General features: G+C 37.4%; 1 protein-coding gene across 1 annotated transcript in view; it reads left to right on the top strand.

Annotated features, from left to right (window-relative positions):
- Positions 1-17,919, top strand: part of LOC129257113 (glutamate decarboxylase 1-like) — a 32,973-nt gene extending 15,054 nt beyond the window's left edge. Inside the window, exons 10-14 of the mRNA XM_054895367.2 lie at positions 4,171-4,320; positions 8,492-8,541; positions 10,123-10,177; positions 10,666-10,755; positions 13,496-17,919. Of these exons, the coding sequence (XP_054751342.1) occupies positions 4,171-4,320; positions 8,492-8,541; positions 10,123-10,177; positions 10,666-10,755; positions 13,496-13,681 (531 nt within the window). The 3' untranslated portion in view covers positions 13,682-17,919. The remainder of the gene's footprint in view (positions 1-4,170; positions 4,321-8,491; positions 8,542-10,122; positions 10,178-10,665; positions 10,756-13,495) is intronic.
- The last annotated feature ends 1,064 nt before the right edge of the window (positions 17,920-18,983 follow it).

The following is an 18,983-nucleotide window of genomic DNA, read 5'->3' on the forward strand; positions in this document are numbered from 1 at the left end:
AAGATATTACCCCCCCCCCCCCTCTTCTCATAACAATGCTTGGAAGGGATTCGAACTCTCGACCGGAACCACTTCACGTTCAAACCTTATTTGTGTATGACCGGGGCTAAAAAAAGTTTCGCAAAGGAGACCATGGGAGGGCTTGGGACATCCATCTTCTGTCTATGAAACAAAGACCGTAACTACTTGGCCAGTAGCCCTTATTTGTGCATATCCTGGGCAAAATATAGTTACTAATTGTCGCTGCAGTAACCAAATAGCAACAAAACCTAGCAAAAAAGCGATTGTTAAAAGTCCTCGTTTCAGTAAAACAGGAAGAAAAAAAGCACTTGCATTAGCCACCAGTCCTATTCTGTGTACCAAAAACATAGTTATAATTCCTTCTTTCCGTAAGATTGTACAAAACAGGCCGGAGGGGTGATTTGAACTCTCCATCTTCTTTTTTACGAAACGGAGACAGTATCCTTGGTCACCAGAATTTATTTTTTGTTTGACTTAGCCAAAAGATGTTAGAAATTCGCGTATCAGTAATATTTTACCATAAAAAAGAAACACCATGAAGGCTTGGGAGGGCTTCGATCCCTCGATCTTCTGATTACGAGACAGGGGCCATATCATTTGGCCGTCAGGCGTTAGGGTTGGCCAAAAACATATAAAACGTTCGCGTCTCAGTATCTTCTTTTATAAAAATAGGCCATGGGAGGGAATCGAACCCTCGATCTTCTGTTTATGAGACAGAGGCCGTAACCACTTGGCCACCAGGCCTTATATGTGAACGAGCTGACAAAACATTTTCAAAATTTCGCGCTCCAGTATTTTCTTTAAAAAAAATAGGCCATGGGAGGGAATCGAACCTTCGATCTTCTGTTTATCAAACAGAGGCTGTAACCACTTGGCCACCAGGCCCAATTTTTATAAAGCCTGGGCAAAATATAGTTACAAATTGTTGCTGCAGTATTTTTTTAATACAACACGTTAATGCATAAAGACGTAACCAAATGTAAAAAAAAAATGTTACAAGTCCTCATTTCAGTAAAAAAGCACTTGGCTACCAGCCCTAATCTGTGTATATCCTGGAGGTATTTCATAAAGCTGTTCGTATGTAAAGAGTGACTTTAAAAGCGACTGGTGATCATTTCTTAGGCAAAAGAAATATAAAGAAAAAACAATAAAAAAATAAAAATACTAAAGAACATTGTTACCCTAAAATAGTCAATCATGACTTATTGCCAAATAAAAACAAGGAATGGAATGGCACTAAATAATCACCAACTGACCAATGAACTTTTAATGGTGAATATCATGATTACATTAAAGGATCACCAGTCGTTCATACAGTCACTCTTAACCTCAGCGGCGTAACAGGGGTCGCTGGCCAGGGGGGGCAAGAGCCAAACATTTCCCGGTCATATCATGGTATGAACAGGCGTAATGGTGTGATGAGGCGACGAATTTGAGAGGGCCAGATATTGCGTATCGGGCAGAATTTATCTTTAAAAAAAAGTCGCGAGCGAGCGAAGCGAGCGAGCAAAAACTTTGAGATTTTTAATACAAAAATCCAATTTTGTGATAGATTTTGACATGATATCCAGAGAATAATATATTTCACTCTTCTCTCTCTCCGTTCCTTTTTTGTGTGTGGTCTGTACGCCACTGTGAACAGGATTATTTGCGGCAGTAGCGTGAAGAGTACAAAACAAGAGGGGCGCAGTATGGCGTATGTGCTAAAATGCTGCTTAATGTAAGTCCCGAGCGAGCGAAGCGAGCGATAAAAAAAACCTCTTCATGAGAATCTAACTTTGAAATATTTTTTTGACATTACATTCAGTAAATAAAATCATATCCCACACTTTTCCTTTTGCTTTACTTTCCTCCTTTTTTTGTTCTTGTTTGTAGAACTTTTAGGGGCCATATGGCCCAAACCTTCGATCCATACTCATATACGGCAGTTCTATGCGGTTGGGGTCCGGGGCGGAGCCACCGGAACTTTTTGATATCAAAGCCATTTAAACCTCGCAGAATGCCGACATATTTAATCAAATCGCCATGATCGCGGGTATATACAGAATGTAGCTTTTACACAACACAGTAATTTTATTCAATCCAGTTACGTAATGAACCAAATATTTTGAGGGGGCAAAACATAGCAACGTGGGGAAATTTGTAAAAAGTCGCCAGCGAGCTGGGAAAAAATTGCCTATTGAAAGTAAAATTCTAATTATGTCATATATTTTTCCATTATATTCAGCAAAATAATAATTGTATTGTTTCCATTAATTTTAATTTCTGTGTTTAATAGCTCCATGATTACGTTGTCTCCTATAATTTCTTTTATTTCCTCTTGGGTGTGAAACCAAGACCCCCCCCCCCCCTCCCGCGCATGTACGCCAGTGATTGAACGTTAAGCTTAGTGTATAGGAAGGGTCCCTACAGGGGGGGGGGGGCGTTATAGAGCCATTTGAAGGTTATAGATGAAGAGCCTCTACTGCATGGGGTCTGGGACGGGCCTCGATAGCTTATTTGCATAAAATTTAGCAAGCTTATAGAACAATATTGTATGCTGTCCGTCTTTCTTCCCGTTTTTTATTTTTTCAATCGTCGGCAGCCCGGTCGTGTTATTAAGTTATTTTTTACATGGAGTTACATGGAGATCCTCCAATTGGCAATGCGACAAGGAGGTGTGATGTCACATGTGAACAACTTTCCCTTTGATGGACTATAAAATACCCCTAAAATGTATCTTTTTGTTTTTTCTTATGGTGATACAAACTCTTCATCCATGATGTATTCTTTAAAAATATGTATTACATGCACTCCTATAGAAATAACACATGATCTACTGTTAGATGTGATAAAAGAGGCATTTTAAGTGAAATATATACTAAAGTAATGGGGAGAGTTGTTCACAAGTGACATCACACATCTTTGTCGCATTGCCAACGTGAGGATCTCCATAGCATTAGTGATCGCAATATTCAAATGCTCATAACTTTCTCATTATTTGTCTGATTATACTCAAACTTTCGTTGATCTGTTTCTTTGATTTTTCTGTTTTCACACAAGCTATCTTGTTCCAAATGTTTCATTCTTCTTTCGTTCCTTTTCCCGCTTTCCTTCATTTTCCATTAAAAAAATTTCGTTTTCTTTTCACTTTTCCCTTTTCTTTTCATCCTTTCCTTTTCCCCTTTCCTTCCCCTTTCCCTTTCTTTCTCCCTCCCTTTTCTCTTTTTCCCCGTTTTTTATTTTCCCGGTGAAATCCGCCAGGGGAGGGGGGGGGGGGGGCAGCTTGCCCCCCCCCCCACCGCCTGTTACGCCACTGCTTAACCTATGAACAGCTTTATATGAAACGGTCCCTCGCCAAAAACATTGTTATAATTCCGTGTTTTAGTAAGATTGTACAAAATAGGCCTTCGGAGTGATTCGAACTCTTCTTTTTTACGAAACGGAGGCAGTAAACTACTTAGTTGTCAGGCCTTATTTGTCTCTGAACTAGCAAAACAGAAGTTAAAAATCCGCGTATCTGTAATATTTTACCAAAAAGATAAAACATTCAAACCCTCGATCATCTGATTACGACACAGACGACAACCAGTTGGCCATTAGGCCTCACACTATTTTTAATAGCCTTTGACGTGCATCATTTCATTCATACCCCCCCCCTTCTCTCTCTCTCTCTCTCTCTCTCTTAGCACTGATAACTCGTTACCACAAGATGCCCAAACTGTTATTAGTTATTATAACTAGTTATTAATTCAAATATTTTTCAATAATTGCTGGAATCCATTGTGCATACATTAATTATTGCTATATCTGGCTATACAATCTGAAATTACTTGTATAACAAAAGGCTGCATTAAGGATGTAATCTAGGCACTGCTGCATCAATGTTTTCAGCAATGACTAGTTGTCATTATTAAACATATTACAGGCGTATGGACATTTTGATCTTAGGTACTGTAATCACACACTCTTGTGTAAATCAACCTTGTAAATATTTATATTCTTTGGAAAATATTACTTACAACGAAGTTATTAATCTTTCAGCCTATATAACATTGACGGACGGTCGTTTTTGCAGTTTATTCTAGTCCAAAGCTCTCACTTTATTTTTAAATTTAATGTGTTTTGGTAATCTTATGAAGAAAACGCATCACTTTATATTTAATTTAGGGTCTTTTGGAGGACTGTAACTCGATGCGCGCCCCCTACCTCTTTCAACAGGACAAGCACTATGACGTTTCGTTTGATACGGGCGATAAGACCATACAATGTGGGCGCCATGTAGATGTCTTCAAACTTTGGTTGACGTGGCGATCAAAGGTAATTTATTTCCTTTTATTTACCTTACAATAGTATCACTGGAATGAAGCCTATTTTTATAACTATGTTGCTACAGAGTGATTGGAGAGAGGTCTTACAATATGGGTGTTCATGAAAGGCCGATCTATATTAATTCGCAGCTTTAATTATTAATTGAAATGTTGGGGACTTGTGTCACCATGGGTGTACCTCGAGGCAGCGTCCAAGTTATAAAGTGGGACGGTAAATGGACGTTGCCTTTAAAGCGCATAATTTTTGTGTCCACAGACACATGCAACATTTTAAGTGGCTTCTAACGAAGGGAATAATTTCAATTAATAATTCATTCTTGAATAAGTAAATGTAAGTTTAATTCCATGCCTATCATAGTTATTTCCACATTTTGGTGACCGATGAGAAAAAAAATTGTGTCAGGATGTAGGCCTACACTGTTAAAAAAAACCTGATTTTACAGGGGAAAAAAAAGATTTTGCAGAAAGCAATAACATAATCATTCTGTAAATTCGTAAAACAGGAATTCTCTGCAATTTAACAGAACAGGTCTGTTTAAAAAGGGGAAAAGGGTGTTTTCTTAAAGGAAATTTGTAAGGTTCCATACACCAAATACCAATTTCATGTAAGATTACAGTGTTCTCGAGACTCTGCTGCAGGAACTTCTTTTATTTTAAGGATAAATTGTCTAACAGTGTACTTGATGCTTGGCAAGATAAAATTAGTATGTGACATCTCCCCCCCCCCCCCCCACACTGACAGGTTTACCAATTACGAAAGGCCAGTTTGGACGAAATTCTGTTTCCTTAACAAGCGAATTAAGAAACATTGTTTCCTTTGAAATATGACTTTTTATTTTGACATGATCACATTTATTAAGGCAATCTACTCCATCTACTCGAACGAATTACATGATTCTCTAATTTATTGCTTATTTTGGTCTTCATTTCATGAGAATCATTAGGGATTCATAACCAATGAATCTTAAATCATAACCAATATTCTTCTCAAATCTCTGTCCTGATTTTGGATTTTCAAAATAAATGATTTTGCATGATAAAACAAAAAGGCAAAAGTATGAAGCAATTGTCAGAGACGAAAGGCTTCTTTGGTTGACAATATTCTGCGCAATCTTCTAAACAGCGTTCATTTTGTGTCATTTTATTCCTTTTCGTCCCCAAGAAAAATGATGCCTAAATACCACGGAAATGCGAAAATGAGATATTAAATGTCAAAGTTCTCACTTTTCACAAGATGTTTGTTCACAACGTGGCATGAAGACTATATAGTGCACGATCATTTTGGTTTCGGAAAGACCCAGGTTGATTATATCGTACGTTTTTATATTTGAAGGAGACTTTCACATGTCTATTCATCTGGGGGCTGTTCCATTAAGCTTTTCCTAAAGCGAATGACTACTAGATATCATAGGGATGTCCATACAAACCTCCATTGCGTCTCTGAGACATGTTATAGATCACAGAGATGTCAATACATACATCCATTGCATCTGAGACATGCTATAGATCACATAGATGTCCATACAAACCTCCATTGCGTCTCTGAGACATGCTGGAGATCATAGAGATGTCCATACTAACCTCCATTGCGTCTCTGAGAATGCTATAAATCACAGAGATGTCCATACAAACCTCCATTGCGTCTCTGAGACATTGTATAGATCACAGAGATGTCAATAAATACATCCACAGCGTCTCTGATACATGCTATAGCATTGTATATATCACAGAGATGTCAATACATACATCCATCGCGTCTCTGAGACATGCTGGAGATCATAGAGATGTCCATACAAACCTCCATTGCGTCTCTGAGAATGCTATAAATCACAGAGATGTCCATACAAACCTCCATTGCGTCTCTGAGACATTGTATAGATCACAGAGATGTCAATAAATACATCCACAGCGTCTCTGATACATGCTATAGCATTGTATATATCACAGAGATGTCAATACATACATCCACTTCGTCTCTGAGACATGCTATAGATCACAGAGATGTCAATACATACATCCATTGCGTCTCTGAGACATGCCGGAGATCATAGAATTGCCCATACAAACCTCCATTGCGTCTCTGATACATTGTATATATCACAGAGATGTCAATACATACATCCATTGCGTCTATGAGACATGCTGGAGTTCATAGAGATGTAAATTCAAACCCCCTTATAGCGTTTCTGTTACATGCTATAGACCAGCCCTTCTCAACCTTTTTTTTTTACTGAAGGACCACTTTGACTCTCAGATTTTTTATTTCGAGGCCCACCTACCAAAATTTTGAGAAAATGTCAATGTTGATTTTAAAAAATGTTTCATGAAATTTGAACACAAAGCTCTGAAGCACATTCGAATTAAGCAGTTTGAGAACTAATCTGCATTTGCAAATGTCCGGTGAATGGGATAGGCGACAATAATTAACTACATGCAATATGCACGCACATGAGGTTAACATCAGAGTTAGATCAAAACCATCATAGTGCGCATGTGTATGTTTTGCAACATACATGATACCTCAGCGTGCTTTGGTTTGTGTGACCCACGTAGACCGGACATAAATGTTCGGGCAGGTCTGTGAAATATAGTCTATAGCATTTCCCCTATTTTTCCCCCTCTGAAGCCTCTCACGGCCCAACTGAGAGAGCCTCGCGGCCCACCAGTTAGTCTAGTTCTAGACGATTTTAAACGAATCTATTTGCACCACGATATAATACGTTCTATAGTACAGGTTCTCGGTTTTGCGCGCACACTCGGCTGGGCGTACGCACGGAATAGAACGTATTATATCGTGGTGCAAATAGATTCGTTTAAAATCGTCTAGAACTAGACTACCCACCAGTGGGCCGCGGCCCATCGGTTGAGAAGCGCTGCTATATAGACCATAGAGGGGGGGGGGTAATACAAACCCCATCGGCGTCTCTGAGACATGCAAGAGAGTACATACAGACCATGGAGGTGTCAATAAAAACATCAACAACTTCTCCTAGACATGCTAGAGACCATAGAGGTGTCAATACAAACCTCCTTAGCGTCTCTGATACATGCTAGAGACCATAGAGGGTCAATACAAATCTCATCGGCGTTTCTGAGACATGCTAGAGAGTAGAGACAATGGAGGTGCCAAAACATCAACAACTTCTCTTAGACATGCTAGACCATAGAGGTGTCAATACAAACCTCCTCAGTGTCTGATACATGCTGGAGACCATAGAGGGTCAATACAAACCTCCACAGCGTCTCTGAGACATGTTAGAGACTATAGAGAGGTCAGTAAAAACCTCAGCGTCTCTGAGACATGCTAAAGGCCATAGAGGGTCAATACAAACCTCCTCAGCGTCCCTGAGATATGCTAATAAAAGATATGTTAAAGAATCATGGAGAGGATTTTTTGGCCTAGAAAGAGGTAGGAACTGGGTATTTTAGGCATTAATTTGTAATCATAAAAGGAATGCTTACCTTACTAAATTATTTAATGAGATGGCGATGCACGAGCAATTTTTTTTGAAATAGTGACACGCAAAAGAAATATTTTAATGACTATTACTAAAAATTCATCAAGGGAGTACATGGCCTATTGTGTCCCTAACCCCTTTTTTTTTTTTTGGGGGGGGGGGGTCTTTTTCCCCTGTCCCCCTCATCTGACGCCAATGCCAGTCAACACCGAAATGCATACGAATCCCCTATTATACCATTCTAACCTTTTCGGTGAATTCCCGTTCATAATATGCCTTATATTAAAGCAATTTCCGTTTTAATTACGCAAAAGCCAATGAATAATAATTTTTTTCTTCGAAAAAACAAAACTGGTTCCTAAATCGGTTTCAAGTAAACTAGTTTTTAGCTTTGTAATGAAGACGGTGTCAAACTCTCCTTAAATTAGTAACAGGTGCTGCTGTTCATGTTTCAGACACAGGTTTTTGACGATAATTTGATAAATCCCCAATCAGCGTACAATTCATATTATTCACCAATCTTTGATCAGGGTTTTACATTAATATAAGTATCGACTAAATTAATATTTTGATACTGCTTTATTGCAGTGTTTCTTTCATATTTGATGCCTTTTTCCACATTATAGTTTGGAAGTCGATATTAGTTATGAAGTTTAAATATGTTTTCCACATTAACTGTCTTATCTTGTTTTCTTGTTACAGGGAACAAGGGGTTACGAGGTTCAAATCAACAAACTCTTCGAATTAGCCCAGTAAGTAGGTTAGCAAATGGAGAAAAGATTTACCTGAAATTAAACAGTGGGATGTTCCAATATAATTACAAAAAAACATAGTTCGATTACTGTCAATTTAATATGATGGCATATGATGTAATCTAACGTATGAAATTGATTTTTTTTATCCAGCTTAGAAGTAATTAAGACACCAGTAAACATACAAAAATTATTTGGTAACAAGGGAAGTTAAACCTAATTACGATGCTTTGGTAGCAACGTAAGAACATTTACTGAGAGTCTCTTCACTTACTTCACACTAAGATATTTTGGAACCCTAAATGAACTGAACATTTTATTTTGTACCAACCTTTCGGGGTGTAATCTTACACTCTAAGTGGAAAAAGGTTTGAAAAATGCACCTTTCTATTTTTATTTGCACCGAGAAATGCTCGTTTAATCCCCGGTGCAAAGGTGCAAATTAGAACCTTTAAGGTGCATAATACTTGACATTAAAAAGGTTCAAATTTGAGCCTTTATTACATGGTTCATTTCTGTACCCTGTATAGAGTGTTTAATATACCCTTAAAGGTGCACAAATGAGCAAAATTGCATTACTTACCCCCTTTGGAATGCTGCTATTGTACCAACCCTTAGGATTCAAATTTTAACCCCTATTTCTTACACTCTAAAAACACTGAGTAAAATTCTACCCAATATTGAGTAAAAAGGGAACATGCGTGTTTGCTGTGTATTTTTTCACCCCATATTGGGCTATTTCAACACAACATTGCGTAAAATTTACCAAATATTGGGTATCTTTTTACCCAACCAGCATGCATGTTCCCAATTAACCCAATATTGTGTAAACCTTTTTTAGAGTGTAGTGTGTTGAATAGGGGAGGAAGAGCTTTAAGGAACTTGTTCACTTCAACACTAAAAAAATCTTCATATATTTTTCAAATTCCTACACAATAACCTATATACATTTTTTTTTCTTTTAAAAGAATGGAAAGTCTTTGCATCACGTATACCTTTTCCAGAAAACTTGCCGTATTCTTAGATAATGCGACGTTAACTCAATTACAATAAATTATACCAGGCTTTAAGAAAGCATAGTGGGTATTATCTATCGGAGGTTGGTCTGGCAATTACTATTTTTCCCGAGGGGCGAAGCCCCGAGGGAAAATAGTTATTTTTTCCAGACGAATCGTTTATCTAGAATACTCATTATTATCATTGCCAGACCACTCGTTTATCTAGAATAGGCCTACTCATGAATATTCATAAGAGGGATATAAATAATAATAATCATAAATTGAGAAATATTGTTATGTAAACTATTGCATTTCATTCACTCATGATTATTTATATTTTAAGAGTCTGATCCTAACTATAAATTTTATTTTGATCTTGATAAAATCATGGCGTTCAGTGCTACTTGGCGAGATTTCATTTCCCCCCAAGACCATAAAACGCTTGATTCATTAGATTAATTCAATCTTAATACTAGTCTGTTTAATTGATTCCTTTCAAATTCTGGTTATTTAATCCCTCTATCCTTCACAATGGAACAGTGGACCAAAATGTGCCACTTTTTTTTCTCATCGATTTCCATAGATATCTCGTAGACAAGATAAAGGCGAAGGAAGGATTCGAGTTAGTATACGACAAGGTAAGAACAGTTTTGGGGTCAAACCCTACGGGGTGATGACAATTCAACAAGGATTCAGCTGTAACCCGATAACATACTATAAATATTATCTTTATAATTGCAATGTAAGACGTGGACATGGCTAACTGCGCGTTATGAGATCGGAAATCACCGATTTTACGTTATTTTCGGTTTGGCTTGTGGAGCCTGAACCATCTTAGCCAGTTGCGAAGTTGTGAAGTTCAATCAATGTATAATGCTTTTGTACTATCCTGACTATCGGGTCGTCTTGCACAAAAGTTTGTAGATACCTTGACCACACGTCTTGCATTTTCATGATATAAACAATTAAAGCAAATGAAACCATCATAAATGTATATATTACTGATCCGTAATCAGTGTCATCTATACCAAGGCTCTAGATATGCATCAGTCACAAAAGATGGGGAATATGTACATTGATTAGACTCAAGACAATAATCAATCTATATCTTGTCGTTTATTCATAGCCGGAGCTAACCAATGTATGCTTTTGGTATTACCCACCTAGTCTACGTGAAATGGAAAACTGCCAAGAAAAGCAGCTCAAACTTCACAAGGTGATTATTCGATGGTTATCAAAGTTTGGGATATAAATTAAAAGTAGGCATGGTGGACCAGTCAACCTGACTTAGGTCGTTCCAGGCGCTAGTTGTCGGGGGGGGGGGCAGAAAACTTCATTGTCAGTTACCGCGTTCTTAGCCCCAGCTCGCGAGTCTAACTCGCCTTTTTTCCCCAATGTGAACGGAAATATATCAGCCCCGCGATCGAGGCGAGTCTGTCTCGCCTTTTCTGCCCCAGCAAAAAGGTAGGATCAAACCCGCTAGCTGGGGGAAACACGGCTATTTTTTGCAGTGTGGACAGAAAGCCGAATCTAACCCGACAATTGATCGCGGACTTCCGTTGAATCTCGCGCGGTTTGTTCGAGTTTTGTTTTTCTACGGACGCAATCCGTCCAGAGTACACTTGATTTTATGCAGTTTGCAGTCGTGGTTAATTTTCAAGGAAAGCGCGCGCCAGACTTTGGTTTGTTTACATATTTATCGCGGAGGATTGTGGATAATTGGCAGAGCAGACCCGCGAGGCGGGTCTGCTCCGCGCGCTGGGGCTAAAGGGCTCACAGGCCTAATTCATTTCCCATAGACTCGTGTGTTAAAGTGGCACTTTAAAAAAATTCATAAAAAATAAGGAGGAAATTCGAGGGTTGAATGTTTACTACCAGTGGATAGGATAAATGTCTGACATTCCATATCTGACCAGAAAAGGGTACCTCGACCGGCTCATTTTAAAAATAAATCAGCATTTATGAAGACTACACCTGCCGGGACCAAATTCATCACTTGAGAGAGTAAAATGACCCTAATTCTTCCGCCAGTAAAAAAATAGTTCCATAGTGGTGATATATCTTTCCAATTTGGAAAAAGTAAGTTCAGTAGGTACCCTCCCTAGAATCAGTGTTAGATTGTCAGTCATATTCATTCATTTTTGTCAATCAGCAATATCAAATTTAAAAATTGAGCAATGGGTTGGCTCGAATGAATATCTATGGCCTGCCAGTTGTGATTAGGCCCGTGCGACCTTAATGTGAACACGAGGACAAGACCCCACGAGCCGAGGCTGACTAGCGAGCTGATCCGCGAACTGGGGCTAAGTGAAAACGCGGTAAGTATGGCGTGAACGGGAATTTTTTATGATTGTGCGCGTTGCACAAAATCAGACGCACGTTAACACAAAGCCCTGTGCGGGTGGCCTACTGGCCTCCAAGAAGAGTGTTTTTTTTTTTTTTTTTTTTTTTTTTTTTGGGGGGGGGGGGGTCTAGAGATTCAGCCATTTCAAGAAATGGCCACGATTATTAACCAAACTTCCAACGGGTATAGGATTTTATACAACAGATTGCTATAGCGTAAATCTTAATGCAGATAGAGGCCACATAGGGCCTCCTCAGAGAGCCCTTTGCAGGTTACTTACAGATGCTTTAGAGACTTAGCCAGTGTAATGAGATTTGTAGGCCTAAATTGTTCTAGAGACCTTAAAACTTTGAGTCCCGCGAGTGTAAATTGTGCGTTGCCCTTGGCCGGCCGGCGACATAGGCAGTGCTCTTTCAGGGGATCCAGGCGGAACCTCCGGCAGCTCTCGAAGTCCTATCCTTTTGAGAATGTGACCGTTTTGTATGAAATGTAGCAAGCAAAATTTGACTTTTTTAACAGACTTTATAAAAATGCGTATAAATCTTTGAAAATGATCTTTGAAATGATTGGGTCGAGCGTTGCAAGGACAGATCCCCGCAAGAAATGAGTGCGAAATATCAGTGAAGTCAATAGTGGGTGGAGTACATGGGTTCTCAGGAGACTGGGAGTGCTGATGCAAATTTGAAAAGCAACCAAAAAGGGGGAGATTGACTACAAAATAAAGGTCATTTGGACCGAGAAATTTGACAAAAAGGGGGTTTTGTACAAAATGTAGGTCAATTTTGTTACATTTCTTCATGCTGCCACACCTTCCAGAGAATGCTGCCTTTGGAGAATAATACAAGCAGCATCCCGAAGGAAAATATTGGGTGTGCTGAAGCACCCCCGCTTCCCAGGGACATGGTTCCTCTTAGTGCTCTTCCGGTGGGATCCAGGGGTGAAGTCCCGGCAAGCCCGAAATATTCATTGCTCATTGGCGCTTTCTTCTTTGATTTCTTATCGTTTTTCATCCTCTACTGCCCGGTCATTTTCATCACTTGCTCTTTTTCCTCTTCCTTTTCATGCAATTTCCGTTCCAGCTTTTCCCTTAGCCTTTTCATTTTTTTCATTCTTCCTTTATTTCCCTTTAATTAGACATGAATATTGCGTGAAAACATACATGTATTTACTATTATGTATATTTATTGTGAGGTGGGGTACATTATATGCATACAATAATGGGAGATGTTAGCCGTATGCTTATAATCATACTAACTTTTATTGCTTTTGACCTGTAAAATCTTCTCTCTCCTTCTTCATCTTTCCTTTCTGTATTTAAATAAAATCAACTTCTATACTATAGTATAGGTCATGCTCGAAACTATTTTAAACAATTGATTATAATTCCAATAAGCAGACCTACATGTTTATGAACAAGCAGGTATCGTTCTAGTGAATCCTTCAAAGGTTATTCTAGTATTTCATGAAATAAAATTAATTTTCTTTTAAAACTCAATCGAAATCTATTAATCCTTCATTTCAATTATTCATCCTTCAACAAGATCTTAAGCATTGAGATATTTGTTTTTATTTTGTTTCATAAGTATTCAAACATTTGTTTTCTATTTGAAAGGTTGCTCCCGAGATCAAAGCAATGATGATGAATAAAGGTACGGTAATGGTGGGCTACCAGCCTCTTGGCAGTAAGGTCAATTTCTTCAGAATGATCGTGAACAACACAGCATCAACCAAATCCGACATTGATTTTATGCTGGACGAGATCGAAAGACTTGGCAAACCGCTGACCTGGGATGCTTAATTAGACGTAATTAAATTGTTGAATAGGGGGGAATAATTCTTTTTATTCCGCAGGTTGATTATTTGAAGATTCACCATCAAACCCTACTTTAAAGTGTGTAAATGCAAAGCGTATGAAACAATTCGTAAATAATAATAATATGAAGAGCTCACTTGCAAAAAGGGTTAGGTCCATTTTTCATCAAAGTTGATTTTTATGTCTCAATTTATAGATTTTTAGTAGCTCTATAAGATGATACCAAAGAAAAGTTGAAATTCCTATTAAAAAGTGAACTAAAATGGCAAAGAAAAATCACTTTTTTTTCAAAAGGGGTTACCGTTAGGCCCATTACAGTTTAGTTGCAAAAGGGGTAAGGTCCACACAGAATTTTTTTAGAAAAGAATATCTTAAAAAATATGAAGACAGGTACATTTCTCTTATACCCAATTTTATGTTCTCATGGTAGGGTATCATGAATATTCAGTTTCGCATAAGAATATTGCAATGTGGGAGAATGAAAAAAAATGATTTTCTTGTAGTGGACCCAATCCCTTTTGCAACCAAACTCTTCTGAAGAACTCATTTGTTAAAACGGATTAGGTCAATTTTTCATAAATTTTATTTTTTTCTGTCTCTAAACCTCTAAATTTTTAGTCACTCTGATGATACCAAAGACAATTTGAAATTCAAATGAAAACGTAAATGAAAGTGGCAAAGAAAGATCACTTTTTTTATCAAAAGAGATTGGATTCATTTCAGTTTACTTGCAAAAGGGGTTAGGTCCACAATGATTTTTTTTTTAATATATAGAAAAAAATTGAAGGCAGGTAGATTTCTTTTATACCCAATTTTATGTTCACATGATAGGGTAGTACATCATGACAATTTAGTTTCTCATAAGAATATTGCAATAAGTGAGAATAAAAAACATGTTTTTTCTCGGAATGGTCCAAAGTGGACCTAACCGCTTTTGCAACTGAACTCTTCATATATAAAAAGAAACAGAAACGTTTATTGAAAATGCAATTTTGTGCCATTATGTTAAGCCAAACAATACTGAGTTTAGGCCTAATTGTTTATTCTGTTTGCATTTCATTTTATATGAAGTAAACATGCAGTAATTATTATGAACCAACCTCAAGCTTTTAGTTGTCATTAACTTAGAATCTAGTCTTTCTTATTTTGTTCTGTTGTTTTACGTTGCATTTTTAGTTTGTACCATGAAGCCATATATACATGTATCTCTGTAATGTTGGCCTTAAGTTGGTATAACGTGTTTGGATGCAGCTAGATAGCAAATATCAAACAGCCGTGTCCAGTTCTATAGTCCCGACCTTTCGTTTGAGGACGCGCACGCTTATTTACGACGGTAGTTGATTTTGGAAGAGACTTTTTGGGACCGTCATCTTGGTCGTAAAATTCTGTCATGCAATGCAAATTGTGTGACATGAGATTTTTTTTTCGTTTCGCATCTGCGACGGAAACATTCAATATGCGTTTCGTGTGCAAAATTCTGGTTGCTACTATGGTAACAGCGATTTATCCGATTTAGGACGACTTTCCAAATCCACTTTTGGTTCCTCCCAGAGCTCGAGAAGCCGCCCGGGGGGCCCACTCCCATTGAATAGTGGATACCAGGCGCGACCATACGTAAAAAGAGAGAGTGGGTAAGTACGTTACGTATAGGCCTATATATGTAGCGTTATAAGGGTGTCAAAAACGATGATTAAAATACTGAAAAACGGGATATATTTCCAATACTTGTAGGGTGTCACAACCCAAATACTTAAGAGATGCATTTTCATAATCTGGAAAAGACTTACTTCCCTTGTTTAGGGTGCTTTTCAAAACCCCATGGTCGCGCCTGGTATCCACTCATCAACGGAAGTGTACCCCCGGGAAATCCCCCATTTCTGTGGAAAATAACACATACTGCCCATTACATTGTGTGCTAGAGGCATATTGTTTGTGTATAAGGAGCAGGCAAATGAAGAAAACCCCGCAAATTTAGACGTTTTTCAGACGGTTTATGGCCTATTGCATGCTGTGTACATGTCAACGCATGCGAAAATGGTTCCGGCTGGAGAGGTGATCTGACTCATGGAATCAATTGCCAGTGATCCACCAATAATGCACATTAAATGCAATATCGATTCGATGGACTGTAATGATATATATCTAAGCATTAATTCGGTAAGTTTTTTCCTTACTCAATATGTACTCGATTTGTCTGAAAAACCACTTTCTTATCCATGTCATAATCTACATTTCGCATGTCTCCAGCCAGCTGGAGTCATAGCCATGATACAGGTACAGTCCCGCCCCGAGCTCAGGCAGGCAAATGGCATGGCATGGCATGCTCGGGGGCATGCGGGTATCATAGAGCTCCATGCTGGTATCGTATGAAAGAGCTTTGCACACGAAAAGCAAGATCTATAGGGCCTGTAACACAAAGCTTAGCAATGATTGTAGAACAGTTTTCTACGTTGACTATAATGTACAATCAATCTGAAAATCGAGTCTATGATTAATCGTTAACTTTTGAGTTACCCGACTCTAATCTCGCGTTGTAGAGGATTGCGAAAGGTGCCTAGTTCCATCGTTTTGAGAACGTTGACCCACCATTATGTTAAAAGTGACTTGACCTTACCCCGTAATTCCATCTGCAGCGATTTATTTGAATAATAGTCATAGCGGCATTCTTGCTATGTTTGAAATATTCACCCCCCTCATCATGATAATGGTTTCCAACGTTTATATAAACCCAAATGTCAGTCACCCTTTTGGAAACACATGTCTGTAAGCCAGTTCGTAGTTCCATTCTGCGCATGATCAGAAGATTCTGTGCATGATCAGAGAAAGGTCATTTGTACTAAAGTGGCATGGTGGTTTAAAATTTAATGAGATAAGCACCAACTTTGGTGTCTTGACTATTCATATATTCTTTTCAATTGTGTTTTTCATTTGCATCCACAAAGGACAAAAATGCGTCCACGACTGGTATTTCACTGCAGTTTGCCAAGTACATTGTACAACATGCTATAATATGCATTCAAAGTAGAAATGCAACAAATACCTTCATAGAGTCTTCAATGGTGTGCTATTCTAGTCACCTGGTATAATTCAATTTCTTCATCCTGCTATGTAAGGCATGCTTATGTTATATCCTGCTTTGAAATCTGCCTATCATAATGAAATAAATGAAAGGTCATTTGACCAAAATTGTCTCTAATGTAACTACGAACTGGTCTATTCTATGGATTTTTTTTTTTTTTTTTTTTGGGGGGGGGGGTGAAATGATGTATGGACATTACCCCTCCCCTGCCTATTTCTCCTTGATATACATGAAAACTCGATAATGAACTTCACTTTCATGATTTCGAATATCCTCCCTGTAAAATGATAAGGAATTTTACACGAATTACTATTATATTATGTTATACTATATCACGAGTGGAACGATCGAAACGCTCGTATGTTTTAAGCATTTTCATTTTTATCCACAGATAATTTCATAATTAATGTGTGACAGGAGACTGATATTTTGGAGAGTTTGCATTAATTTTATTTCATTGATAATATATTTGACAATGAAATAATGTATATATAAGATTATAATGTACATACTCATTTACATTATCAGTAAATACTGATAATAAAGATGTACATTTGAAATATATATATCAAAATCATTTTTGTTTTAGAGTATGCTAATCACAAAGCATTTAACACAAAATCTGAATTAATTAATTTATGATGTGAAGGAGTAAAAGTTTTGAATATATGTGTTTTATGTATGAATGCAAATAATAATATCTTTTGTTTAAAAAAAAACGAAATTGGACTGGAATATTAGCAGAATTATTTGAGTGAATTTGTGAAAATTCTTGCGAAAATAAAATTGTTAGTTAAATGTGACTAGGTAACACTTTAGCTGTATAATGTAATTTTTTTAGTGCAATATGTATTTCTTGCATTTCTGATTTTATCATTTCTTATTTTGGACAAACAAACAAATGAATGATCGGAAAATGTACCTTTAGGAGATGAACATTTTAATACAAATGTCTGAGTATGAAGCAAAACAATGTTAGAAAATGTATAAGCAGTCTAGACATTGACGTCAATATTATTCTCAGAAACAAATATAATTATGAACATATCTTCCTTCAATAAGACACATTCTGAATTGTATTTCTATATAATGCTAAATCTAATTCTAGATTTGTCCCTTATATAATAAATAGATGTGATTGAGAGTATGGTGAGCATACATAGTTTCTTTGTTTATGTAACAGCATGCTTCCTTTTAGACTCTTGACGAAACTATCTATAAAGAAGGTGTGTGTGCATGTATGGTAGAAACAATTTTTTTTTTGCATAGCTAAGATCCTCATTGGCGTCAGTTGCGAGGGGGATGTGTCTGAGAAAGAAATTTTTGGATTTTAAACATCAACAAATGGGAGAAGTTTGCCCACTGCCCGTGCATAATGGTAACATGTATTTTATTCAAATAATGTACTTCATGATTTTATTCCACCTCAATATTCCCTCTGTTTTATCGAATTCGTTTTAGTGAACAATCATAAGCATACGTTGAATCATTCAATTTCTCTATTGTTCCTACATTTTTATCGATCCGTCCTGTTATCATTTTAATTTTCAAGAAGATTTTACCCTTTTTTTTAGATATCTATCATATAGTGTTATTTATATGTTTGGAAATTATGGTATGTTGGTTTGTAAAGTTATTTCTTGAAATAAATGGTGTATTATCGAATATTGAAGCAGTAGCGCGAAGAAAACATTTACCAAACTGTTTTCTCGTCTCTATTATGACTAGTTTGAACATGTTGGAGAGTGAATGATCACTAAAATGCCAACTACAGATGAAGTATGATTTTCAATTGTATTATCTTTGCGATAAATTATAATACCCCATGAAGCATCATCCAAATTGTGTTGACTTATTAAAACACACCTAAACGCACTTGTAAGTGCGCATTTGGGGACTCATAATATCATTATTCATCTAAGTGGGGACGTGTGTCTACGGTCTCCTTCACTCAACATTTCATTCTAATCTATTAACCAGGCTCATTTTCGGACAAAGCGAAAGGATGGTGCGCTAACTGGTTACGCTTCCTACCTCTACACAAAACTTGAGTGGGAGAACGGATTAAAATGAGATGAGGAATTGATTGACATGGTTATCTTGACCGGCGACGTCCCTTGTTGATGGGTAAATGTAAGACAGTTTACACAACAGTAGTCATAACAAGCACTCCCTCTCACGAATATACATACAAACATACAACACAAA

This window comes from Lytechinus pictus, chromosome 3 (assembly GCF_037042905.1).
Source record: "Lytechinus pictus isolate F3 Inbred chromosome 3, Lp3.0, whole genome shotgun sequence".
In the NCBI taxonomy this organism is placed as follows: domain Eukaryota; kingdom Metazoa; phylum Echinodermata; class Echinoidea; order Temnopleuroida; family Toxopneustidae; genus Lytechinus; species Lytechinus pictus.